At 55.9% G+C, this 26270-nt stretch overlaps 1 protein-coding gene across 4 annotated transcripts; it reads left to right on the plus strand.

Annotated features, from left to right (window-relative positions):
• The first annotated feature begins 4541 nt into the window (after positions 1-4541).
• TXN2 (thioredoxin 2) lies at positions 4542-17262 on the plus strand. 4 transcript variants are annotated; one of them, XM_026010977.2, is made up of 4 exons: positions 4542-4660; positions 5439-5692; positions 7691-7814; positions 16421-17262. In XM_026010977.2, the coding sequence occupies exons 2-4, from the start codon at positions 5439-5441 to the stop codon at positions 16532-16534; spliced, it is 492 nt and encodes a 163-aa protein (XP_025866762.1). In that variant the 5' UTR covers positions 4542-4660; the 3' UTR covers positions 16535-17262. The 4 variants fall into 4 exon arrangements, with proteins under 4 accessions (XP_025866762.1, XP_072598971.1, XP_025866764.1 ...); XM_072742870.1 differs by lacking the exon at positions 4542-4660 and adding an exon at positions 4677-4818; XM_026010979.2 differs by lacking the exon at positions 4542-4660 and adding an exon at positions 4867-5016.
• Positions 17263-26270: the final 9008 nt, after the last annotated feature.

Genomic DNA, 26270 nt, shown 5'->3' on the forward strand with positions numbered 1-26270 from the left:
ACACCCTGGGCGAAAGGCAAGCGCTAAACCGCTGAGCCACCCAGACTGCCCACATAAAAATAATTTTTTTTAAACAGAAATTATTGGGTAGCCCGGGTGGCTCAGCGGTTTAGCGCTGCCTTCAGCCCAGGGCCTGATCCTGGAGACCCGGGATCGAGTCCCACATCAGACTCCCTGCATGGAGCCTGCTTCTCCCTCTGCCTGTGTCTCAGCCACTCTCTCTCTCTCTCTCTCTCTCTCTGTGCGTGTCTCTCATAAATAAATAAATAAATTTTAAAAAAAAATTACCACCAAAATGGAAACTGAAAGCACATACTCTAGGAGAGACACCTCTTGGAAACACTCTGAGCTTAGACTGTGGCCCACTACCTCTCTTTGCGGTGTTTTTTTTCTAAAGTGCCTCCCTCCGGCTATGAGATCCTTGGACACGCGGTCACTGAGACGCACTTGCCTCCCACACCCGTCCCTGCCCTGTGGACCCGAGGCAGTTGGCACCCCAGGGCTGGGCCCAGCTTGCCTGGCCCGCTGGGGACACTGTGAGAGCCACACTGCCACCATGTGGACACCGATGCTGACGCCCGCTGCTGAAAACCACGGCTGCCCACCGCCCACCCTGCCCCGGGGTCCAAGCCCCACAGTTGCAGTCGGATGGCCTAGACTGGCTGGCTGGTGGGGGGGGAGGGGGGGGGGCGGAGCGGGGGTAGCACCTGTCTAGAATCCAATCAGCCCCTTGCTAGGGGCTATAGAGCACTTCTAAGCTTCTACCTCCTACTATTTGGAGCCTGCTTCAAATGGACAAGCTACTTGGACAAGCTACTTCACCTCTCTATGCCTCATTTTCCCCATCTGCGAAATGGAGATTCACAGGATTGTAGGATTAAATAAGTTGGTACCTGTAGGGTGCTTAGCACAGTGTCAGGTGTTTGGTAACTCTCCAGTATAGCAGTAGCTTTCAAACCCTCTGACCACGACCCACAGTAAGAAACACGCTCTACATCACAACCCAGGACACACAGATAGAGACCTAACACCGACAACCGCTCCACAAAATAATACTTATAATATACAACGTACTCTGACATTTTCAATTCCATTTGTTTATCTTAAAGCTGATCACAGGGATGCCAGGGTGGCTCAGTGGTTGAGCATCTGCCTGTGGCTCAGGGTCCTGGGGTCCTGGGATCGAGTCTCACATTGAACTCCCTGCAGGGAGCCTGCTTCTCCCTCTGCCTGTGTCTCTGCCTCTCTCGTCTCTCATAAATGAATAAATTCTTAAAAAAAAAAAAAAAAGCTGATCACAATGCACTAAATGGATTTCACAAACCCACCAATGGCTCACATCCCGCAGTCTGAAAAGCACTGCAATAAATCTCTGCAAGAGACAGCAGGAGAAGCTTTACCCCATAGCTCAGGCAGCAGCCCTGGCTCCCTTCCCTTCCTCTCACACCTGTGCCCTGAGCCTGCGTGGTGCCCGAGCTGGACCCACGCCAGGTTGGCTCTGGATGGGCAGCCACGCCAGCCTGGAGCTGAGGAGCCCCTTTGTGGCTTACTGTGAGTGCAGCCTTGTCAGAGGCTCTCTCTCTGCAGAAAGAGAGAGGAAGAGATTTCATCATTCCTTGGGCACTGACAATGTGCCGGGCCCTGTTCTCAGTTCTTCCCACAACCTCACAGCGCCCTAGGAGGAAGGCATCATTCTTCCCATTTCTCAGATGAGAAGACAGAGGCCAAAGAGGCCACGTGACTGTGGAACAAGGGTAAACAGGACTTGTCCCCCTTTGGAGTTTGGACTGTGAATTACACAGAGAACTTGGCCTTCCAGAAAATGCAGTGGACATTGATGAATAGGATGAATAGGTGACTGGAAGAAAAAGTGCAGGAGATACAGGGAAACGGAAATAACGGGCAAAGGGGAAGCAAGCACCCCGACCAGATGGCATCTGTATTAGCAGAAACAGCTGCACACAAGGGGTGCTGACGTCAGAGGGGCCAGAAGAACTGGGGCTCCCGCTGTGGATTACCACAACTGGCTCCAGTCCTAGGCCAGGGGGAAGCAGAGCAAGACGGAGTGGAGAGGGCCAGGCCTGCCCACGTACTCCCCTGGTCTCCTGCTCATGAGGGACACTCAGAAAAGTGAAAGGCTGACACAGCCGATGACCAGAGGGGGGATAGGCCTGTTCCAAAGAGTTCCTTGCCCATCCCAGGGGAGGAGGCCTACACGCTATGGCTATGGCTGTGCACACCAGGGGAGTGAGGGCATGAACCCGCCAACTGCACAGAGAACAAGTATGGCCAAGACAAAGTGGGGAAAAAAAACAAAACAAAACCGACTATGGCAGTGATTTTGGAAGGGTCTAATGGAGCCCTGTAATATGGCGGGGAAAATGGGATTTGGGATAAGGAGATGTGATTCATGCTTCTGCTCTCTGCTTGTGGTACAAATAATCGCCGAGCACCTACTATGGCACCAGGCCCTGAGATAAGCAGGGGAGGGACCCAGTGAACAGGTTCAGTTATGAACTGGCCCTGAGAAAACAGGTCAGGAGTTGTGTGTGCCAGAGGGAAGGATGAGAGCTGTAGGAAAACAGAATGAGTTAGGTTTCTTTGTTTTTTAGTTTTCATTTTTTAAAAATATTTTAATTATTTGAGAAAGAGAGAGAGTATGAGCGTGAGTGGGGGGAGAAGCAGAGGGACAGGCAGACTCCCTGCTGAGCAGAGAGCCTCACACAGGGCTCAATCCCAGGACCCTGAGATCATGACCTGAGGCAAAGGCAGACAGTAAACCGACTGGGCCACCCCAGGACCCCTAGATTTTTCATTTTTATGTTAAAGTAATCTCTACACCCAACACGAAGCTTGAGCTCACAACCCTAAGATCAAGAGTCACATACTCTTCAGATCAAGAGTCACATGCTCCTCCGACTGAGCCAGCCAGATACCCCCATTTTTTTCTTTTTTTAACATTTTTTAAAAATATTAGTAATAAAGGCAGTGGAAACAAAGAGACAGTAACAGCAGCGTGTTGAGTTTTGGTGATCGATAAGATGCACAGGGGCTAGGGAAGCTTGGAGAAGAGCATCTCTCCTGCTCAAGGAGGCTCAGGGAAGGGTCTCCAAAGATGATGCTCGTCCGGTATCTGGTGGCATTTTCTCCCATGGAGAGTACAGGGAATCCCCTTCCAGCCGTCGCAGCAACTGTGACATTCAGGGACAGGAGAGACATTTAAGCAAACTCTGGAGCTCTAAGGGGTTCCCACTGGAGGTGTGAGACGGGGCTCTGCCCATTCTCCTGCCCCCTGACTTTGGACAAGTCCGTAACCTTTCTGTAAACCTTTCCCTGAGATTCTGTTTACTAAGCTTCTCGGGAACATCCCCTGTGAGCCAGGCACTGTATCAGTCAAATAAGAGCCACGAACTCCTACTGTCAGGAAGCCTGTGGTCTGGGGGAAGAGATGGCACCAAGGACTGTTGTGCGAGTTAGGAACAAAGCCCTAAAACGAGGAGGCAATTAACGCTGCTCAAAGAAGTGATGATGAGTAGGTGTTCCACCAAGTGGAGAGAGAAGAAAAGCATTTCTTCTTCCTCTTTTTAAAGTTTTTATTTATTTGACAGACCACAAGCAGGGAAGCGGACTGGACTGGACTCCGGGCGGGCAGGAAGCCGGAGGCGGGACTCGACCCCAGGACCCTGAGATCATGCCCTGAGCCCCAGGCCGACCTTAGGTGGCGCCCCCGCAAAGGCATTTCGGGTTAAGCAGCCAGGGAAGGAAAAGGCAGTGATGGATTCCTAGATCCGCGAGGCCTCGAGGGGTGGTGATGTCGGGGTCCCGCCGGGTCCACCGCGGCGACGGCGGGGGCGGGGGAAGGCCGGGCCGCATGGCCCTCCCGGCACCACCGCCACCGCCTGGCCCCCCGGACAGGCCCGGGCCCCAGCGACTCCCCAGAGACGGGCTGGAGGCAAGCCCAGCTGGCCAGGTCAGCGACTGGGCACAGCAGCCCCCGCCAGGGCCCCCGCCAGGGCCCCCGCCAGGGCGGCTGCCCGAAACCTCGGGGTCGTGCCGGAGCATCCTCCCTACTCGGGGCCTTTAGCCCCCAGCCAGCACTCCGCCTCCGGGGAGCCTGGCTTCCCCCGAACGGGGGGAAGCGGTCTTCGGCACCTCCAGTTTTCGGAGGCCACGGAGGCAGAGGGGGGCGGTTCAGGAGTTCGCAGCGCCCGGAGCCACGCCCCCTCCCGCCCTTTCCTCTCGTGGACTCCTCCCCCGCCCCTTCTTCTTCCGGACCCTCCTCTAGGACCCGCCCACCTTTCCCGGCCCCGCCCCCCGATGGCCACACCTCTTCCGGGCGCCCGAGGGCCCGCCCCTTCTTCCGGTCCTTCCCCCTGCGAGCCCGCCTCCTCTTCCGTTTTCTCTTCCCCTCCCCCACCAGAAGCCCGTCTTCCGGTCCCTAACTGAGGCTCCACCCCTTCCGCTGTGCCGTCTCCCGCCACCATCCCCATTGGTGGAAAACCCAAGCCGCCCCTCAAGCTGCGGAGAGAAGCGTTCCGGGTTGCCTGTCCCCGGAAGTGATGTTCGAAAGGCCCTCCCTCCCGGAAGTGACGAAGGGAGTGCCCTTGACTGGCGGGGAGGGCCGGGCAGTGCATCCCTCCGCTCTGGCTGCCGGGAGGAGGTAGGAGGCTCGTGAGGGTGGCTCGAGGCGGTGTCGCGGCGGAGACACGCTCCGGGCCTTCTCCTCCGCTGGCCGGCGGCCGAGCGGGCGGAGGCCCCGGGCGGCGGGGGGACCTGCCCCCCGCGGAGCCGGGATCCCCGGTGGCGTCGGACTCCTCAGTCCGTCAGACACGTCCCTTGGTTTTTAGAGCCCCCACACTCCCTCCTGTTCCCGAGCCCCTTCGTTCCCCTCGAGCTGTTGCGATTCCTCTTCTCCTGATCCTTGGATAACCCCCTTTCCCCTTAATTTCCCGTTAGAAGCCCTCCTAAACGAGCAATAGAGTTGCAGACGGCCTTGGGTTCCAGTGTTGACTCTCCGTTAGTAGTTGGGTTGGTTGCGCGCGCAGCCCGGGCTCGTCGCCGGGGTAGCGCCGTGGGGCCCGGCTGCCCGCGGGTGACCCCGGAGGACTGGCGCGCGGGCGCGGAGGGCGCGGCTGCCCTTGCCCCAGCAGGGGCTCCACCGGCGGAGCTCCCGCCCTCCCTTCTGATCCAGTCCCGTCCATATCCCGACTGCTTTTTGATTGCCAGCCCAGTTTTCCTGTCCTGGTGTACGATTGCTTCTGCTTTTTGATTCTGATTCTTCGCTTAACCTCTGCTCTCAAAATCTTATGTGCCATTTCTTGGCATTTTTGTTCAGGCCCGGAAATCTTGAGGCGCCCCTCTCCCCCCAGGACCACCCAAATAACCTTTCTTTTCCTGGTGAATTGACTTCCCGAACTTTCTGCCTTTCCCCCTCACAGATGGCTCAGCGACTTCTCCTGAGGAGGTTCCTGGCCTCCGTCGTCTCCAGGAAGCCCCCTCAGGGTCGATGGGCACCTCTCACCTGCAGGGCCCTGCAGTGCAGCGCTGGTCACCTGACAGCAACACCCACCCAAGCCCGGTCAATATACACCACCAGAGTCTGCACAACGACCTTCAACATCCAGGATGGACCTGACTTTCAAGACCGAGTTGTCAACAGTGAAACACCAGTGGTGGTGGACTTCCATGCACAGTGAGTCCTGGGGGTCAGCAGAAGAACGTGGTGCTACTTGTTCAGAAATTTGAGTAGGGACACCTGGGTGGCTCAGTGGTTGAGCATCCGCCTTCGGCTCAGGTCGTGATCCCAGGTCCTGGGATGGAGTCTCCCTGTGAGGAGCCTGCTTCTCCCTCTGCCTGTGTCTCTGCTTCTGTCTTTGTCTCTCATGAATAAATAATTAAATCTTTAAAAAAAAAAAAAAAAGTGATTTATCGAGTAGCTGTCATGTCTCAGTCCCACGTCTGATGCTTCATGTTCATAGTCTCATTACAAAGACGGGTAAGACCCAGTCCTGGCTCTCAGAGATGGAGTGTAGTCTGATAGGACACAGACCAGTCAACAGTCTTTAGAGCTCACTGTCACTGGAGCAAGCTGAGAAACACTCATGTTCTGTGTCTTGCTCCCCAAATGGCTGAGAGTCCCCCTTCAGCTTGGACCAAAGCAAGAAAAATAGGACTAACTATCACATTTTCTGGCTTTGGGTGTATACCAGTTCCTGACCCTGCGGATGAGTTGATTTTTAACATCTTGCCACCAAAACTGGGAAGGGCTGGCAAAGAGTTATCAGTGGCACCACAGTGGTGCCCAAGCACGCAGGGGATGGGCAGGGTTTTCTTTTCAGTGCTGTATGTAAGTTTGTTGTAGGGGTAGTTCAGTGCTTATAGCCACCTGATTGTTAGCTTGGCCTTTTTCGTTTCTGGACTTTGGGTCCCGACTAGCCACCTAGCTACAAGAGAACTTGGACAAACCCCTCAGATTGAGGCATCCTGGTGTAGCCTGGGTTAGACGTTGGGAGGCCTTCTGGGCAAATCTCTGACAGATTGTTTTGCTTCCTTTCCTGTTCTTTCTCTCTGACTCACCATGTTGCCTTGGGCTGGCCATTTGATGTCCTCATGCCTCCCTTTCTTCACTTATAATAGGAGATGAGGTGTTGCAAACTTGTGAGTTCATTAATTGAAGTCTCTGAATGTAAAGGGTTTTAAAGGCTGAGACTAAGATAACCATCATGGGCCAGGGGTTCATGGCAGGCAGAGCCTTCTCCCATCCTGGTATAGTTAGCACTCCAGAGAGGACTTCCAAAATGAATGATAAATGGGATTATGCCTCATTTTCTTCTCTGACAAAGTAAGATGTGAGTTTGTTCATTCAGTGCCCGGCACTGTCCATACCACCTGTCCTCACAGGGCTCACCACCCAGAGGGGAGCACCTGTGATCAGTGCAGTGCTAATAGCTGACCCAGGGCCTGGGGGAGGTCACAGGATAACCCAGTGATGAAAGAAGACATTTGGAACGCAACACCAGCCTCTAACCAGCTCTGGGACCTTGCCATGAGTTCCTTAACTTGTAGGATCCTTCATTTCTTAGGAAGGTGTTTTCCTTTGTGGGGTTGAGGGTTCTGGGCAGTAAAAGGTGAGAAGGTCCCAGCATAGTGATGAGCATGTTGTAGACTCCCCCTGGCACTGGCTTCTCCCTGTAGTTCTGGGTCCATGAGGTTGTCTGCAATAACTCCACAGCCTGTAGAATATGTTGAGCCACATGGCCTTAGTGGATTTCTCACCACTGCTTTGAGAGACATAATCTCATTTATTCAAAAGAGGAAACTGAGGCTCTAGAACAGTCAGCTGGTTGGTGAGGAGTCCCTTTTGGAACCCAAACCTTTTAACTTCAACTTTCATATTTTTCTGTGCGGTGGTGTATTTCTCTTACGCGTGCTGAAATAACCTTTATCAGCGTCTTCCAATGAGGACTTGTATTTTAGAAGCCTGGGACCTTTGAAAATCCCCGTGCTGCAGAGTTCTGGCTTTATCATTGGGCATGTCAGCGTTACAGGTTAATATTCAAACGTTGTAAACAGAGCTGACAAGGACAAAATGCCCCTCAGAAAGATGTGGATCAAGGGAAGGTTCTAGGGAGACAGAAGATGGATTGCTGAGCACTCTTATGACTAGATGCTTCCTTTCTCCCCTTCTGAGGTGGTGTGGCCCGTGCAAGATCCTGGGGCCCAGGTTAGAGAAGGTGGTGGCCAAGCAGCATGGGAAAGTGGTGATGGCCAAGGTGGATATTGATGACCACACAGACCTCGCCCTGGAATATGAGGTATGAATCAGCAGGGGACTGCCGCTGTGCAGCTGGTGTGGGGGGTGCTTGTGACCCTGGGATAGCTGGTACGGGACATGTCTTGGGGACCACCAGGTAGCCAATAAGGGATGTCTCAGTTTTTTCTGGAGCTTTCAGGAGTTCGGAGCACTTTGCAGGTGTGACTATATTGGTCCTCTGAGCTGCTTATGTCTCTTCACCACCTTTAGGAAGTGGAATGTATGATCCAAAACACCAGCTTATTCTCTGAGGCTTGGGACATTGATGCATTCCTTCGTTCATATATTCATCCATGCACATATTCAGTTGGCAGTTGTGTGGGAGCCCTGCCATGTGCCAGGCATTCATGATTCTGGCACAACAAAGATGAACTCCTTGTGTCAGGCACTCTCAGTCTAGCAAGAGAACAACAGGTAGATCATTTCACTGTATGGTGAGAAGTGCTGAGAGCAGAGGTGCACAAAGGAAGAAGACACTGATTGTTGGGGTGCAAGGGAAATGCTTCCCATTAGGGGGACCTCTGAGTGGGGCCACAGAGGATGCATGGAGAAGCAACGCCAAGAACACGGGACACACTGAGACAGGAGGGAGTCTTGTGTGTTTGGTTGGGGGGTGTGTTCATTCAGCAGGTGTGTTTTCTCTTAAATGCCAGGTGCTGTTACTTGGTTGTTGATAAGGCAGTGAACGAGGCTGAGAAAATCCCTGCCTTCATGGAGCCTGCATTCTAGTGTTTTTGATGGGTGGTCGGCACACTTTTTCTCTAAAGGACTGGGTGGAACATACTTGAGGCTTTCCAGGGCATTGGTCTCCACTGCACATACTCAGCTGCCATTGAAAATAGCCAGAGACCGAGGTGCCTGGGTGGCTCAGTTGGTTGGATGTCTGTCTGCCTTTGGCTCGGGTCATGATCCCAGGGTCTTGGGATTGAGCCCTGCATCGGGCGGGGAGTCTGCTCCTCCCTCCCCGTCTCCCTGATCTGCTGACTTGTGCACGCTCTCTCTTTCTGTCTTTCAAATAAATAAGTAAAGATCTTTTTTAAAAAAAAAAGGAAGGGGCAGCCCCGGTGCCACAGCAGTTTAGCACCGCCTTCAGCCCAGGGCCTGATCCTGGGGTCCCCGGATTGAGTCCCACGTCGGACTCCCTGCATGGAGCCTGCTTCTCCCTCTGCCTGTGTCTGCCTCTCTCTTTGTCTCTCATGAATAAATAAATAAAAATTTTTTAAAAATAAAAATAAAGAATGAGGGAGAGAGGGACGGAAGAAAGGGGGGAAGGGAGAGAAGGAAGGAAGAAATGGCCAGAGACGGTATATAAACAAAGGGACATAGTTGTGTGCAAATAAAACTTTATTCACACAAATAGGCAGCAGGTTCAGTTCGGCCCATGGGCCATGGTTCACTGATGCCTGCTTTAGATAACAAGAACGATGGGAAAGGAGCACCTGGGTGGCTCAGTGGCTGAGCATCTGCCTTCTGCTCAGGTCATGATGCCAGGGTCCTGGGATCTAGTCCCACAGGGAACCTGCTTCTGCCCCTCTTCTGTGTGTCTCTCATGAATAAATAAATAAAATCTTTAAAAAAAAAAAAAAAACTATGGGGAAAAAATAAGTCAGGAAAAGGAGATGGGGCTAACTAAGCATGGGGCTGGGAGGGTTTCATTTTTAAAAGGGTGGGTGTGGCAGGGGCACCTCGCTGGTTCAGTGGAGCATGTGACCGTTGATCTCGGGGTTGTGAGTTCACGTGCCATGTTGAATGTAGAGCTTTAGTTTAAAAATACATAAATAAAAATAAGTAAATTAAAAAATAAAAGCGGGCTTGGGAAGGCCTCCTTGAGAAACCTGACATCTGAGCAAAGACCTGAAGGGAGTAAGGAAATGACCCAGGCAGCACTTTGGAAGTCCAATCCATCTCCCTCTGTCTGTGCCTCTGCCTCTGTTTCTCTGTGTCTATTAATAAATAAGTAAAATCTTTAAAAAAGGGTGGGGGGGGGCAGCCCTGGTGGCGCAGCGGTTTGGCACCGCTTGCAGCCTGGGGTGTGATCCTGGAGACCCGGGATCAAGTCCCGCATCGGGTTCCCTGTGTGGAGCCTGCTTCTCCCTCTGTCTGTGTCTCTGCTTCTCTCTCTCTGTGTCTATGAATAAATAAATAAAATCTTTTTTAAAAAAAAGAACAATCCAGGCAGAGCAGATACCAATGCAAAGGCCCTGTGGTCAGGATGAGCCCGATTTGCTCATAGAATAGCAGTGCGTGTGTGTCCGGAGCAGGGGATGCATGGAGTGTTGGGGATACCCTCCAGCCTTGGAGACCAGGACAGCTAGAGAAAGGGGAGAAGTGCACTGTGGCCAGTAGCCAGCGTGGAGAGCTGAAGAGGGAGTGAGAGCACAGGGGGTGACAGACGGCCACAGACCGAGGGGAAGGGGTCTGGACAGCCATGCTGAGGATACTGTTATTACAGAGCTGGGGTCATGCTTAGTGCCCCGTCGCCAGATCTGGCTCCCTGGCACAATTGATCTAACTTGGGTTCTTTTTTAAATACTGAACCATCTGTTAATGTTTATAACAGAGATTTCATGTCAAAATCCAGATTTCTGGTTCTCTTGAGGTACGTGGACCCGGCCATCGTGAACCTTCATCCCTCCTTCCTTCCAGTGACCGAAAGAGGGGGCCTGTTCCCTTGTCAGGATTTATAAGTCCAGGCTCGGCTCTCATGAGACCAGCTCAAGTGGAGGTGCCACCTCCAGCCAGCCCCCGAGGGGCAAGGGTGAGAATAGGCTGGCTGCCTGTTGCACTGGTTTGGGAGTGATCACCCATCCGAACATCAGGCTGCCCCAGCCAGAGGCAAAGCCGCTGGTGACCACTGCATTTGGGAGAGGGGTGTTGCCGAAAGAAGACTATCCATGGCACTGAGTGACTCAGGGCTGCTTACAAGGGCTTGTCGGGGAGGGATCACTTGATGTTGTTGTGTTAAGTAAACTATACCCCCAATGTGGGGCTCAAACTCACAGCCCCAGGATCAAGAACTGTATGCCCTACTGACTGAGCACCCGAGGTGCTTTTTTAAAGCTCTCCTGCCGATCTTTCAGGGGGTGGGGGCAATTACTGGCCACTCAGATGCTCCTCCCTTTGTCCTACTTGTCCAAGGCCCACAGGGGCCACGAGGCGGAGCTTAGGGCTGGAGCGGCTAGGACATCCCCGGGGTAACTGGCAGGCATAAGGTGTCTTAGGCCAATTCCTGCCAGCACAGCAGTCAGCCTCAGCCAGTGGGACTCTCAGTGGACACGCCGTGAGCCCCAGCCATATTCCAGGATCTGTGGTTAGCCGGTGCAGATGGCAAGAAGAACCCAGTTCCCTCCAACAGTGGTCACACTGGTGATAAGGTTCCCAAGATCATCCCCACCTGCATTCTAGGGAGCCTGGTGACATTGGGCTGGCCACCGAGGTCCTGTGATGAGGCCTGGAGAGCGTGTGTTACAGGATTGGCTCCCTCCTTCCGCGCTCTGCAGTCCAGATAGTATGTCGGTCACACAGGACCTCAGGACAGCTGGGCCCACCTCACCTGGTCCCAGCCCCCTTGTTTTGCCAAGCCCTGGGCGAATGTCACTGCTGTGCTTAAGGACCTCCAGCAAGGGTTTTCCTGACCCCCTCCCCCAGCCCTTTCTTCCTTCACACCTGTTCTTTTGGAAGAGAGCCTGAAGGAGATGTTTGAGTTGAGAGATCCCTAGTATCTCCTGAGACAGCTTCCTCCTTTTCCAAGTGTTGGGTGAACATGCGGGAGAAACTGCTTTAAGTTGTATTCAGGGAATTTGGTGCTTCTACCTGAGGTTTCCAGAACACCTCCCCCAAGCCAGGCACACACCCTCTGGGTGAGTCTCCCTCCTCACAGACATTCCCCTTGTACCACACTTCTGCTGCGGCCCATCATCCACCCTAGAACTCCACTGTCTCCCAAAGGAGAAGGAAGGGAAAGGCTGGGGGCCTCAGGGTTTCAGTGTCCCCCACCCCACCCCCATTTGCACACTGCCTTGGCTTGGCCAAATGAAAAGCTCTCTCCTCTCTCATCTCTTCGTCCCCACTGAATGGCCGGGCATTCCCTAATCGTTCAGACCCTGCCAGCTACTGGGGGCAAAGAGCAGATCCAGATGTGGACCTTTGAGCCTTTATGCTTTCCTCTGGGGCTTTTTCGGACTTGACACTTGGAGCTGTTATGCTTTTACTTTTTCCTCATATATAGAAGGCCTTTAAAAAAACATTAGAAAAACAGCCAGGTAATAAGTAATAAGGGGGAAATGTCACCTGTCATCATGCCATCCCAACACAATCACTATCAGGATTTGGGGGAAGTGGTTTAAGCTTTTATTTGAATTTTTTCCCTCTTAGTGTTTCATCTAACCTCATAGACATTTCATTGAATAATTATATTTTGGTGATAGAAAGTATCGTATTCAATCATTACCATATCCCCCTATTTTGAAAGTATTCTAAATCAGTGCTTCACAATCATGCATATGATCTGGGATGTTGCTTAAAAACAGATGATGGATGATTCAGTAGGTCTAGGAAGAGCCCAGGATTCTGCTTCTCTACAATCTTCTCTGTGACTACTGCCAGCAGTTTGGAACCAAACATCAAGATACAAAAGTTTCAAAGTCCTATGCTAGCCTTCTGGGGGCGTACAAGGGTTCACACCTGCTGGTGTCCATCTCGTGGGTTTGGACAAACGTACAGTGACATGCATCCACCGTTATGGTTTTGTACAGAAGAGTTTCACCGTCTTAAAAATCCCCTGTGCCCCACCTTTTCCCTCCCTCCTCCCCTTGGGCCCCTGGCAACCACTGATCTTCCTACTGTCTCCATAGTTTTGCCTTTTCCAGAATGTCATATAGTTGGATTTGATTTTTTTTGTTTGTTTATTTAAGTAGACTCCGTGCCAAGCACGGAACCCAGCATGGGGCTTGAACTCCTGACCCTGAGATCGAGACCTGAGCAGAGATCAAGAGTCAGACACTTAACTAACCAAGCCACCCAGGTGCCCCAGGATTTGATTTTTTTTAATAATTATTTCCTGGGGTGCCTGGCTGGTTCAGTTAGTGGCACATGCAACTCTTGATTTTGGGGTTGTGAGTTCAAGCCCCTCATTGGGTGTGGAGATTACTTCAAAAAAGAAAATCCTAAAAAAAGTAATAATCATACTCATAACTTTCTCCAAGAATCCTCCTGTGTCCAGAGGCTTCTCATTAGAAGTGTGGAGTCAGCCTTCCCGTGTTTCCCTACGTGGGCTTCCTCGCCCTGCTGGGACTCAGTAGCTCTGAGGCCAACGTGTGGCAGTTAGACGTCACAGACAGCCGGGCCAGACGGATCCTGTGTCAGACCGCAGCTCTGTCACTTAGTCACTCAGCTTTTGTGCCTCCGTCTTCTCATATTGAAAGCCCCACCTTGAGGTGAGAATTCATGAAGTAGAGGATGCAAGTGGTTAGTGTCACCCCTGACACTTGAGGAACCCCCAGTCTGTAGCAGCCTTGCCGACAGTGATCTTTTCCTTCGCGTCAGCTCTGCACTTAGCTGAGGAGGTTGCCAGCCTGCTGTGACAACTGTCGCTGTGTCTGTCCCTCGGTAGGCCCTCACAGAAGGGGAGGACTGAGCAGGACCATCGAGCTCAGTGACAGTGCGGCCCGTGAGCTGCCAGTTAGTGGGAACCAACCACACACACACACTCATCCCGCCCTCAATTCTCAGGGTCTCAGGTTCAGCCTCGAAGGCTCCAGGTGGCGTCACAGAGCAGGAGAAGCAGCGCATCCTAACGTGTCTGTTCACCTTTCCTCCAGCCGCTCCATCCCCTCGGTGCTGCTAGAGTTCAGAGGGAAACAGCATTCTTGCTCCACCACGGCCCCTCTCACACTCAGATCACATTCCAGAGGAATGCACCAGGGACCTGTGCACTTCCATGTAAGGCAGTGTTTACAAGCACCAGCCCCTCCAGATTTGTGAGCCAAACTCAGGATCGGCAAAGCCACATCCTCCTCCTTGCCGGGAGGGAGGTCCAGTCCCACCCTGGGTACTACAGCAGTGGCCTGGAAAACCAGCTTCTGGCCAGCCTGTTGCTGTGTGTACTCGTCTGATTTAGACTGACACTTCAAAGAATGCCCTTGGTCAGTCATGACTAGACCTTGGAGAGTTTGCTGTACGTCTGACTGCAGCGTGGCCGTGTGTGTGTTTGTGTGTGTGTGTGTGTGCGCGCGCGCGTGTGCACACCTACACACACAAGTTTACACAAATGTGATCGTGGCAGAGTTGGTCTGGAGTCTGAAAATGGAGTCCACTGCGAGCTTAGTCCTACTTAGAGGACACGCAAAGACAGACCACTTCTCATATATATGACATAGTTTTTATATCAGTTGAAGAAACGGGCCTGGGTGAGATCTAGTTAGTGATTGCACCTTGTCCCCGAGTTGAGGGGCTGGATTTGAGGTGCCCTAGCTGCCATCACAGGCCACTAGAGGGCGCATAAGAACACAGCTGGGGAGCCGGGCTGGCCCATTCTGAGTGCGTGACTCTTATTTTAAAAGATTTTATTTATTTATGTGAGAGAGAAAGATAGAGCACAAGTGGGGAGGAGAGGGAGAAACAGACTCCCTGCCGAGCAGGGAGCTGGACACGGGGCTCAATCCCAGGACCCAGGATCGTGACCCGAGCCAAAGGCAGACACCCAGCCAACTGAGCCACCCAGGCATACCCCCAGTGTGTGATCCTTGATCTCAGGTTGTAAGTTCAAGCCCCAGGTTGGGTGTAGAGATTACTTGGGAAAAAGATCTTTTTTTAAGATTTGATTGATTGATTGATTGATTCATGAGAGATACAGAGAGAGCCAGAGACACAGGCAGAGGGAGAAACGGGCTCCATTTAAAGAGCCTTGATGTGGGACCCTGAGCCGAAGGCAGACACTCAACCACTGAGCCACCCAGGCGTCCCCCCCAAAAAAATCTTCAAAAAACAAATAAATACACAACTCTGGGTCGTGGCCTGTGCCCGGAGACAGGGTGAGCCACATGCTGGACCTTTGCAGTTCCTGCCACCTCTTGTGTTACAGCCATGGACAACGAGGGCAGGAGCCAGTGGTAGGGCCACAAGCAGCAGCACCCACGGTCAGACCGCTGCCAGATGGGTCTGCCTGCATCTTCCCTCCGAGAAGTGTGTCAGCTACCACCTGCATCGGCCCCAGGACACTCCCTGCAAGGGCCTGAGAACACCCAGAGCCCGTGAGGGGAGGAGGACAGGGCCTGCCACCTGGTGGGTGGCACCCAGCTGAGGTGTGAGAGCGGCCTGTCAGGCCCACAGCTCCTTTTGTAACTGACCTGGGCACAGTTTGAACATCCTGACTCCTAAGTCTGGCTTCCCAGGATGACTCATGGGCAGGACAGTACTCAGAATTGGTGAAGACTTGAGATGTTTGTGTAAATTGCTGTTGTTACTTTGTAGTTAACATGTGTAAGAAAAGAATGTTTATCTTGTTCTGTTTACCCATCTTTTTAAAAAAATGTCTACAAATGTCAGGCAGGGAGCCCAGGGCGCAGAAAATGCTTGATGCCAGAGTGGGCAGTGGGCCTCATTACATGCCATGGAATCCGTACGGGTCCCCTGAGGGAACTTGAGAACATGCTTCATAGGCCAAGAATGTTGCCTCCATCCCCCTAATAAATAAACCTCAGCTCCTATATGGCCGAGGCCTTCGTCCCACACTGTTCAGCATGAGTCACTGAGTTTCTGGACCCTGCTGGCCATTCAACGGCCGCGAGCTCATGTGGCTCACATGGGGCCTGTGTTAGAAGCTCCTGACGTGCTCCCCGTAGCCACCACTTGCCGGGGGCTCCTGCACACTGGGCCTTCTGCCAGGTCCTGACACTTGAGGGCCCTGCCAGGTGCAGGGCACATGCTGGACTCTGCTCGCCGTGCTCATGCAGCCCCAGACGTGGTGTAAGTGCTGCCAGCAGCTCCATTTTGCTGATGGGAACACAGAGACCGTGCTGATGGGGCCTGCCGGGAGCAGCTCAGCGTGGGGTCAGCCACTGCCAGAGCCTGGGCTCCTCGCCGCTCAGCTCTACATACGAATCTTTCATCTCTGTCCTAAACCCTCAAGGATGTCCTCAAGGGAGATCCTGTCACCCCCATTTTACAGAAGAGGGTGCCGAGGCCGGGAGCAGAGCCAGGACTCAGGCTCTCACGTCTCCGGGCTACCCCCCTATCCCCACCCAGGCTGGGCTGCCCCTTGGGGAGCTTCTCCTGGCCCCGTAGCCGCTCCCTGCCCCCAGCCCTGGCCTGCAGCTGTGTGGGCTATTTTCATCCCTCCTGTCACTGCAGCCAAACCACTGGGCCAGTGAGTCAGTCCTGCGGTTCGGGGAGGAAGGGGACCGCCGGGAGCCCACAGTGGAAAAGTCTTTCCAGTGGGCGGGCCTCCAGGCCCTGCAACACCCCTGCACCAAGGGAACGGGCCCCGCCTGCCGCTCGGCCAGTCACTGCCCTGCAGAAACCACCAGCCTTCCCCACGACGGCTGGGGAATGGCCAATGAGAACAGTTCGCCTCCAGGTAACGCGGTCTCCCTCCATCTGCTCCCCCAGGTGTCCGCTGTGCCCACTGTGCTGGCCATCAAGAATGGGGACGTGGTGGACAAATTCGTTGGTATCAAGGACGAGGACCAGCTGGAGGCCTTCCTGAAGAAGCTGATTGGCTGACAAGCAGGGAAGAGGCCTGGCTGCCCTTGCCCACCAGGGCCCCTGCGGTTCGAGGAGGGGCCCCGCGAGAACTCTGAGCCCTTCCGTGTTGGCCCTTCCTGCCTCCTCCCTTTTGCCCGGCCCCCATGGGCCCGTGCTTTGGAGACCAGGCCCCCAAACATGGGTGCCCGGCTGACCTCCAGGGTGGCTACCCAGGGAATGGTGCTGCCACTGACCTGGGGACAGCCATCTCCTACCCACTGTCTTGTCTGCTCCCACTAGGGCTTGTCTCTGTCCTCCCAGGATGCTGGAGAGAGCCCCAGGCCAGCCCACAGTGCCCCGTGCCGGGTGACAGCTCGGTCCATGTCGCCCTGGTCCCTTCTGATCTGCACCCTGGTGCCTGGCCCATCTGTCTCCTGCATTTTTCTTTCCTGCTGCTGTTTTGTAAAAAGGAAGAAGGAAAAAGAAACCCAAACAAGGGAGAGTAATATATAATTCTCTCATTTTTTGTAGGTCTGTAATAAAGAACTTTATGTGATCCCTTCTACCTCCTGCTCTGAAGAACAGACCCTGGGCCCCACGCTAAATTACCCTGTAGCCACCACCCCCCAGAGCCACGTCCCTTCCTTCTTCCCAGGCGCCAGGGGAGAGAACACACAGGCAGGGGGAGAGGGGTGTCCCCAGACCCCTGTCCCTGGGAAGCCTTACTGTGAACAACCTGGACCAATAAAGCTAGGGTTTGCACTGTTGGCGGCTTCCGTTCTGTCTGGGCTCTGGAAGCACGAGGGGCGACCCCTCCCCAGGCTGCTGGGCTGCTGGCCCTGTGTCCTCTGGCTCTGCCACCCTCTTGCCCTCGACCAGCCACTCCTGTTACTGATGCTGTTGTCACTGGTTGCCGCTGTCCGGGCACTGCCTTCACGTGCAAGCAGGGCAAAAGGCTTGTCCCCTTTATGCAGATAGGGACACTGAGGCTTGTGCGGTGCAGAGCCAGGGCTTGTACCCAGGTATGGTTGCCTCTGAAGCCTGGGCTCCTCCAGCTGATCCCTCTGGTGCCTCTGGGGCTTCCTTCTCCGCCAGCCAGTAGGCACACGGCCACTCCTGTGGGAGCCAGGCCCCCTAGGGAGCTGGGCTGTGTTTCCTGTGTGTGCCCTAGGAACCCTCAGCCTCGGAGCCAGGCTCTGTCCCACCTCTTTCCCAGCTCCCCCGGGGCCCAAGGAGGAAGATACCAGGCCTGCCAGCCAAGAGAACCTACCCCCATCTCCCTCGTGGGGCCGAGGTGCCAGCTTCTTAGGGACCACAGGTGTTTGAAAGCAGGGGTATCCTGGCACCCTGGCCCTCAGCCTTGGGGTGCCGTGTCTACTCCTGGGTGCGTTGCCCTCAGTCGCTCTCATGTTCCTATTAAAAGTGCCTGTGTCATACCTGGGTCTTTGAGGGGTCCACCCCAGCACCGCCTTGGGAAGGCTGCTGTGGGGAGTGGGGCTGCCTCAGAGCAGCTCCTGAAAGACCTCTGACCCAGGACCGTCACAGGCATACGGAGGGGAGATGAACCAGCAGCTGGCATTAGAGGGAGGCCGAGAGGTCTGGGAGGATGGGCAACAGCAGACAGCTCTCAGAGGGCACTAAGTGGGTGCCAGGCCTCTCTCGAGGCACCCGACCCCACAGCAGCCACACAAGGTCAGCATCCTCACCATCCCTCCCTTTTATACGTGAGACCCTCTCAGAGGTTGAGGACCTTGCGCAAGATCACGGAGCCCACAGGCGGCTGGGCGGGGGTCCGAGGCCAGGCAGGCTGGCCGTCCCTGCACCTCTTCCTCGTGGTACAAAACATACTGTGCGATCTTAGGCCAACAGCTGGCCAGCACAGCAGGCGGTGGCGGCTCGCCTGACCGAAGAGACGCTGATGCGGACGTTGAGTATCTTCCAGAGACGCCCTGCAAGTAAGGGGTGGGCCAGAGTTCAGGGTCACTGTGCTGTGACGCTGAGCCCGGCTCCTGCCAAGGTACCCGCCGCCGCCGCTCCTTAAAAGGTGCCCTTTGCCAAGCACTTTCTACACAAAATTACCTCATTTAATTCCTCTCTTGTGAGGCAAGTCTTATTTCCATATGACAAGTGAAAAAACCGGTTCAGAGAAATTGACTTACCCAAGGTCATGTCTCAAAAGTGATGATGCCAGATTTAAACCCAGGTGGGGGGTCTGGCCTCGCCAGCGAAGGGCTGCCAAAGGGCAGCCTCTGCGCTGCCCCGAGCTCCCTGTCCTTAAAAGGTGTGCTGTGGGGTGAGGTAAGCTGGTGGCCTCGGCCGTCCCAGGTTGGCAGTCTCTGCCAGTGCGGCTGTTCGTGGCATGAGTCACTGGCTGTGAGCACAGAATCCTCGGGGTGATCCCATTTGACCAATTCCATGCCTCTGACCTCACCGGGACGCTGCTGGCTCTGCATCGTGGCCCCATTGCTGCTCTCTGAGTGCCTCCTCGGGCACAGACACCCCCCAGGAAAGGGGGCATGGCCACGGGTCCCTGGGGCCCCAAGACCTCCCGGGGGGGGCATTTCTACACCATATTCTCCTGATGCCAAGTTTATCCAGTTGGCCCCAAGACGAGTGGAGGACGGAAGCTTGCATTTGTTGCGCTGTATGTACGTTGTCTGCTGTGACCCCCACCACTCCTCGCCAAGCAGTTCTCCCCATTTCTCAGGGCAGGAGACTGAGACGGAGCCATGTCTGGGATGGCCAAGATGCACTGCAAACGGGCGTGCTCACCATCAGGGAGCGCCAGTGGGGCTGCCGAGCCCTAGGATGGGGCCGGACCTGGCCCTGCCCTCAAGAAGTTTGCAGAGCAGGGCCACTCCGGAGGTAATGCCAGGGTGTCACCCTGTGACCCATGGGTCATCCAGTCTCCCTCATAAGGGCCCTGGCAGCGTGACTTGCCCAGGTCACAGCAAGTTTGTGGCAGGGATGCAAGGCCAAGTGCCCTGACTTGAGCCGGCCCTAAAATGAAAGTCACACGACCTTTCTTCCCGAGCTCCAGGAGAGGTGAAGAGGGCGCTGCATCTCTGCGGAGGCCAGGCTCTGGGGCCGGGACCTGCTGGGTCCAGGGGATGTTGACCCTGCTGCCAGCACCCTTCCCAGCAGTCCCTGCCCAGGACAGGGGTCCTGGGGGTGCTCAGCCCCTGCCCCAGACGCCTGGGGAAAGTTTGTCCGGAAAGTGAAGGCGGTTCTGGCAGGGCGGCCGGAAATCCCTAATGTGCGGGCCTGGCCTGGGAAGGACAGAGAACAATGTGGGGGCCTCAGTGGCCGGCAGGTCGCCGGGTGGCCAGCGAGGCTTCCAGGCATGTTGCCGCAGTTCCTCTCTGCTGCCTGGAACGCCGGCCGCAGGCGTGACCCTGAACCCCGGGCCCGGCGCTGGCTGCCCGGCTCTGCAGGAAACCCGGACCGCTGGTTCTTCCAAGGAACTTGAGCTCCCCAGCCACCTCCTGACGGCCTTCTGGAAGCCAAGGGCCATCTGCAGCTACTGCACGGTGCTCTAAGTGGGGCAGGAAGAATCAGGTCTGGGTTCAAGTCCTGACTGTGCCACCTTCTAGGTGTGTGGCCTTGGGCACGCTGCCCCCCATTCTGAAGCTCAATGGTGACATCGGCAAAATGAGGCGCCGGGGAGCTAGCTCTCGGGGAGCGTGCTCTGTGCATCATCTCACTGGGCCTCAACAAGCCCGAGAGGCGGGGCTGGCCATCACCGCTTTCCTGATGAGGAAACTGAGGCCCAGAGCACTTCGGTGACCCAGCATTGACAGGTGTCAGGGCTCGGTGCAGAACTCGGGTGTGTCTGACTCTAAAGTCTCTGCGTGCCTCCCATTTTGGGGCAAGGTTTTTTCACCACTTTGAGCCTCAATGGCCCCTCTGCACGCTGGGCCATAACCCCCCTCCTCACGAGGTCACGTGGGGATGCGTGGCCAGGCGTGCAGAAGCGCTCTGGTACCTAGCCGGGACTCAGAAAGTGTCCCTTGCTTGGCTCTCCCCTCCCTGCAGCCACCTCTTCAACAGGAAGCACCAAGTTTCCTGAGATAAGGACCCGGCCGCTCACCATGGGCTGGGCCGGCGTTGTAGCGGGCCGTGGGACTTACACTGGGCCCCCTGCCCTGGCCCCGACCCCTGCTGCCACCCCCTCCTGCTCTGGAGCTGGCTTGGTCTCATCATCCCACCTGTGGCCCCGGGGAGCTAGAGGTGGTGACCTCATTCGCAGAGATTGCCCAGTGGGATTCACCCTGAGTTGGGCCCTCCCCACGCCTCCTGGCCTGGCTCCCACCCCTGGGCCTGTGGGCCACACACAGCCACTGACAGGAGCACCTCTTGTGGGCTAGGAACGCCCCCCCCCCCCCCCCCACTGCTGCACAGCTGCTAATTATTAACTGGGGGTGAGCTGGTCCCAGCTTACTGGGAAATGGTAGGCAAGTAGCTGTCTCTGGTCCGCTGCCTCCGGGTACAGAGGCGACGCAGCATCGCTCCCCGGCGCCCCGCACTGCCAGGTGCTCCGCCCAATCTAACCCTCCCGACACCCACCCCAGGTAGCCATTGTCCTTCCCGTTTCACTTACGAGGAAACTGAGGCCCAGAGGCGTGGTGTGCCATGCCTAAGGCATACCCGGAAAATGGGCCCAGGGTGGCCTGACCCAATCCCCCGTCCTCCCCCTCTGCCACACTGCTGTCCCCAGGGGGCAAAGGATCCCGCCAAGTGCGGGGACTTTGGGCCTCTCTTCTCTGCTTCCCCATCACCAACCCCTGGCCAGAGACAGGAGATTCCCTTTCCTCAGGATCTACTCCTAAGGCTGGAACGTGCTCTCCAGTCCCAACATGACAACCTCACCCCTACCTCAGCCGGCTGGTGTCTGTGAGTGCCTCTCTCGGCCTGGCACGAATGCCACAGAACACGCGCGTCATGACGAAAAAGTGCAGAATGATTGCGGGTCCTCAAGGGGGTGCAGATCTGCAAGGGCTACCTCGGACAGGTTTTGTTTTGAAGAACTGAAGAGAAGGGAGTCTGAAGAGCAAGCAGGGGGAAGAGCATTCCCGGCAGAGGGGAGAGCAGGTGCAAAGGCACAGGGGTGGGAAAGCACATCTGTCCGAGCACGGAGGCTGGGAGGCAGGCGGCCGGCGGGGCCCAGTGACCGGCCATGGAGGCGGGCCTTGGAGTCACGTAGACCCGGCTCCAATCCTAGCTCTCCCCTCCTTTATTTTTTGTTAAAGATTATTTATTTCTTCATGAGACACACAGAGAGAGGCAGGGACACAGGCAGAGGGAGAAGCAGGCTCCCAGGATCCCAGTCCCCGGATCACGCCCTGAGCCAAAGGCAGATGCTCAACCACGGAGCCACCCAGGCGTCCCTAGAGGTTTAATAGCAATGAATAACACACAGAGGTTGCGGGCACTGTTCTAAACACTGTGTATTAATTGCTTCAGCGTCCATAAAACCCTAGGAGGTAGATTCCAGTATCAGCTCCAGTTTATGAATGGGGAAATTGAGGCACAGATGGCTTAGTTATGACCCCAGGTGCAGAGCCAGGGGTCCCCACCACTGTCTGACTGGTGCCCTGCTCTTCACCCTCCCCTAGAGCCTTACCCTGACCTCTAACAGCATCTCCCCCACATCCCAGACCGCTCAGCGACGGTCACACCATTAGCCTTCCCCTACTGTCCCACATTCAGGTATTTTCCAGTTAATATTTCCATCCATTATAAATGAGACCGGAATGACCATGTTTGGACATAGAGCTTCTTTCTTCTTTTGGATTTTATAGATGCAGGTTTCTCTGGGCAAAGGGAGCATTTTATTGTCACTGAGAGGCTAGAAGGAGTGTCCCCGGGGCCTGAAACCTGAGCTAGGTTCTCTCTGAGCGAGCTCCTGCACCTCCCACCTGCTGGTTGACTTTGGGGGAGGGGAGGGTGAGCGACAGGAATGTCATCCAACCTGCCCCAGCTCCGGCCACCTCTACCTTAGAAAGTTCCAGGCCCTGGTCAATTATACTTCAATTTTTAAAAAGAATAAGAATAAAGTAACTAAAAAAAAAAAAAGAATAAAGTAACTTCCAGCCCCTGTCCCCGCCCGCCCAATCCTGGCCTTTCTGCGAACTGGAGTCCAAAACAACCATTCATATGAGGGTCCAGTTGTGGTTATGCGTCTGGGATGGGTCCTGGGTCTGGGGTGGGACCTGGGAACGTGCATTTCTAAAGCCCTAGTGATTTGGATGCAGGTGCCTGCCCCTGGACTCGGAGAAATGCCCTTCCTGTGACCAGAACCCCCTCCAAGCCCATCCCATTGCACCTGTGCCTTGAGCAGCCTTCCACGCCCTGCAACAGGAACGTATTAATGAAGTGTGTAACCCCCCCCAAGGAGTTGTTCTCTGCCAGGCCCTGCTCCTGGTCTGGTCCCCACCCTTACCCGACAGCCCAGACCTCATTGCCAAGGCCCCTCTCTCCTCACCAAGGAGGCCCAGCTGGACCCTGGCACCTCTGCCACTTTCCACATCATTTTGGCCATCAGCCTGAGTCTCTGAGCCACCGTGACCTCCCTCCCTATGAAACAAGCGTATTCATGATGCCCACGTTCTTTCCCATATTTGTTTTCCTTCTCGTGGGCTCCTAGTGATGTCGACAGAAGGGAAGAAGGCTACCAAGTCTGGATTGAGAAGAGGGAAATGGAAGCCCAGGGAGAGTAGAGGCCTGGCCTGGGGTCAACCAGCAAGCAAGAAGAGAGAATCTAGAAGTGGCTCTGGGTTCCCATTGCTCTGGGTCCTGCGGTTGCTCTTTCCTGAGACCAGCAGAGAGCTTGAGGGGGACCAATTCCTTCTAGAGGAGGTGATGGGGGCAGGGAGTGGTCCTCGGGGTCCCTTGCCCCTGCTGAGTCCCTGGAGCCAGGAGAGACCCTCCCTTCAGTGCTTCCACGTTGTCGGTCCGACTCAGCACCCCACACGGCCCAGGGATGACTGCGCAGAGCAGTGGCTGTGGGGGGACCGGCTGCCCAGCGGGCCTGGTGTCTGTTTGGCGCTTGGCCCTGACCGCTGAGGCACAGCTGGGCCAACTGGAGGGCTGCAGTGCTCAGGCCACAGGAGCAAGTTCCTCCCCTGCAAAAGGAGGGAGGGAGGGCTGTCCTGGGGCCAGGCCCAGGCCCTCCCTGTCCTGGTGCTGGTCTCCCTGCACCCTGGGGAGGAGGCAGAGAGAACTGGCTTCTCTGGACGAGGCCCCAGAGGAGAAGGCAGGCCGGGCCAGGGCAGCCTGGGAAGATGAGGCTGTGTGTGCACGGGAGGGCCAGGCTCGCGCCCTCACTCACTCAGCCGTGCTTGGCCTCTGAGGCCTCCTCTCTGGAGGCTGCAGTTCCCAGAACTCTGCTCTCCCCAAGTCATGAACCTCAGGGCACGAAGTCCCCAGAGACCAGCTCCCACCCCGGGGGTTGACTGAGGAAGCCAGGCCCCAGCAAGGGGAGGAGGTCAGGGCGGTGCTGAGGCCAGCTGGGGAGTGGCCAAGTCAGGAGGTGGTGGCTCTTCAGAAACCCCCACTAAGGCATCCTTCCCTTCCCCAGCTGTCCAAAACCAGACCGATGCCATGTGTCCTCACACTGCCTCCCCACAGGAGCCCGAGCCCCAGAGGGCGGGGCTGGCCTCGTCCAGGACTGGCCAGCCCGTCTGTGTCAGTGCCCTGAACTCCTAGCCCAGGTCTGGGTCCTTCAGATGTGTCCGTTCCCCAGCCCCATGATGCCATGAGTGACTTTGGGGAAGTAGGAGACAGATGTTTTTATCTTTTTAGCTGCCCAGAACTTCTGGTTGGAAAGCATTGTATCTTCAAGACATTCATTACAAAGCTTGAGGACAGTGGAGGAGTCCCACAGGGGGGCAGAGGATGGGGGGCCTCCAGAGACTAGGCTTTGGAATTTGATCTGAGATGACCAATCATCCTGGTTTGCCTGCGCTCAAGGAGGTTGTCACCACTCATGGGGTTTGAGAGCTAAAAGTGAGCCAAGTCTTGACTCTGCCACTCACTGGGTACCTGTGGCTAAGACACTTCCCCTCTGCAGGCCTCAGAGTGAGTGGGGGACACAGCGACAATGGGCATCCAACGTCCTTCACATGAAGTTCCCAGAAGCCTGTGGGGGGAAAGTTGGAATGTGTGACCTCCCAGCACGTGTAAGGGTTGTTTTCTCACTGTTAGTGTTGGCTGATCTGGTGAGGGAATCTCCTCCTCCTTCCCCCCACCTCCCACCGCCTATTATTCACTCATTTCCTGCCAAAGGCTAATGGGCACCCACTACGTGCCAGGCACGGATGGGACGCAGAGCCCAGCCCTCACGGAACTCAGGGCACATGCCTGGGGCATTAGAACATGGTAAGAAGAATTTGTTCGGCAACACATTTTCATGAGCAGCTCCTAGGTGCCAAGCATTGTCTCGAACGTTCTACAGGCATTAACCCATTGGACCCTCACAATAACTCAGTGAGGGCAAGATTATTTTTCCCCATTTTGCATATGAACAAACCGAGGCTAAAAAGATGAAGGAATCAGCACAAAAGTCAGAGAGAGGGCATTAAGAGGCATCTTTTTGAAGGATGAGTGTATGTCTCCGTGTGCGCAAGGAAAAGGCTTTCTAGAAGGGAAAAGTGGGTGCAAAGGTTGGGAAGCATGGAATAGCATGATGCCTCCAGGGGACTGCCAGTTCACAGGGGCCTGCACACTGAGGTGGGGTCATACCTGGGCACCTGGGTGGCTCCGTGGGTTAAGTGTCTGCCTTTGGCTCAGGTCAAGATCCCCGAGTCCTGGATCCAGCCTCCCTCTCCCTCTGCCCCCACTCCCTGCTGGGCTCTCCATCTCAAACAAATAATTTTTTTTTAATGGGTTCGTACTTATCCTGTAGGCGACTGGGAGGTTGTAAAGTAGAGCAGAGGTCAAAAAAGAGCGACGGGACACATTGTGTTTTAAAAAGCTCGGGGCTGCGGAGAGGTGGAAGGGAGAAGAGTGGAGGCCAGGCGCAGGCCCCTGACTCGCGCCGGACACTGCCTGTTGCTTTTAAGGCCGCGTGCGCCTGTGCCCTGCAGAGGGGCTGGGCCGCCCAACGCGGGCCGCGCTTGGGCTTGCAGAGGCGCTCCAAGCCCCATCGCCCCATCCGGGAAGGTGCCACGTGGGGCAGGCGGCGCGGAGGCTCACCCTCCGCCCGCGAGGCTCCCCAGGGCCCTAAGTCCCGCTAAGGGTCCTGCTCCCCCAGCCACCTGCTGCGGAGCTTGGCCGCGCTGGGTGCCGCCCGCCGCCGCCAGGGGCCCGCAGGTCAAGGGCAGCCCCGCAGGGCGGCACCGCGCAGTCGCAGTCTCAGCCTCGCGGCGGCGGCGGGAACCCTACAGCGACCTCGGGGACCCCGGGGCATCACTGGTGGGGCCCCGCCTCGCTAGAAAGGTCCACCCGAGGCAGTCGGGACTGGGGCGGGGCCAGCGCGAGGGGCGCCCCTATACAGCGCCTGCCCTTTTACGGTGAGGCGGGGCCCGGCCCGAGCTCCCGCTGGGGCGCCTGTCGCCACCTGCGCCGCCCGCCGGGACCCCCCCCCCCCCCCCCCCCGCCCCGGGCCGCGCCTCCCAGCGCCCTCCTGCGGGGGGGGCTGCGCACCTGCGCCCCCGCGCGCCGCGATTTGGGGGGGGGCTCCCCGCAGGCCGGGGTGGCAGGCCGGGGTGGGTGGGAGGAAGATCATCCTCTCTTCCGGACCCCCCCCCCAACCGGGTGCCTGCTAAATGCCAAG

The sequence above is a fragment of the Vulpes vulpes genome, chromosome 16 (genome assembly GCF_048418805.1).
Source record: "Vulpes vulpes isolate BD-2025 chromosome 16, VulVul3, whole genome shotgun sequence".
NCBI lineage: Eukaryota > Metazoa > Chordata > Mammalia > Carnivora > Canidae > Vulpes > Vulpes vulpes.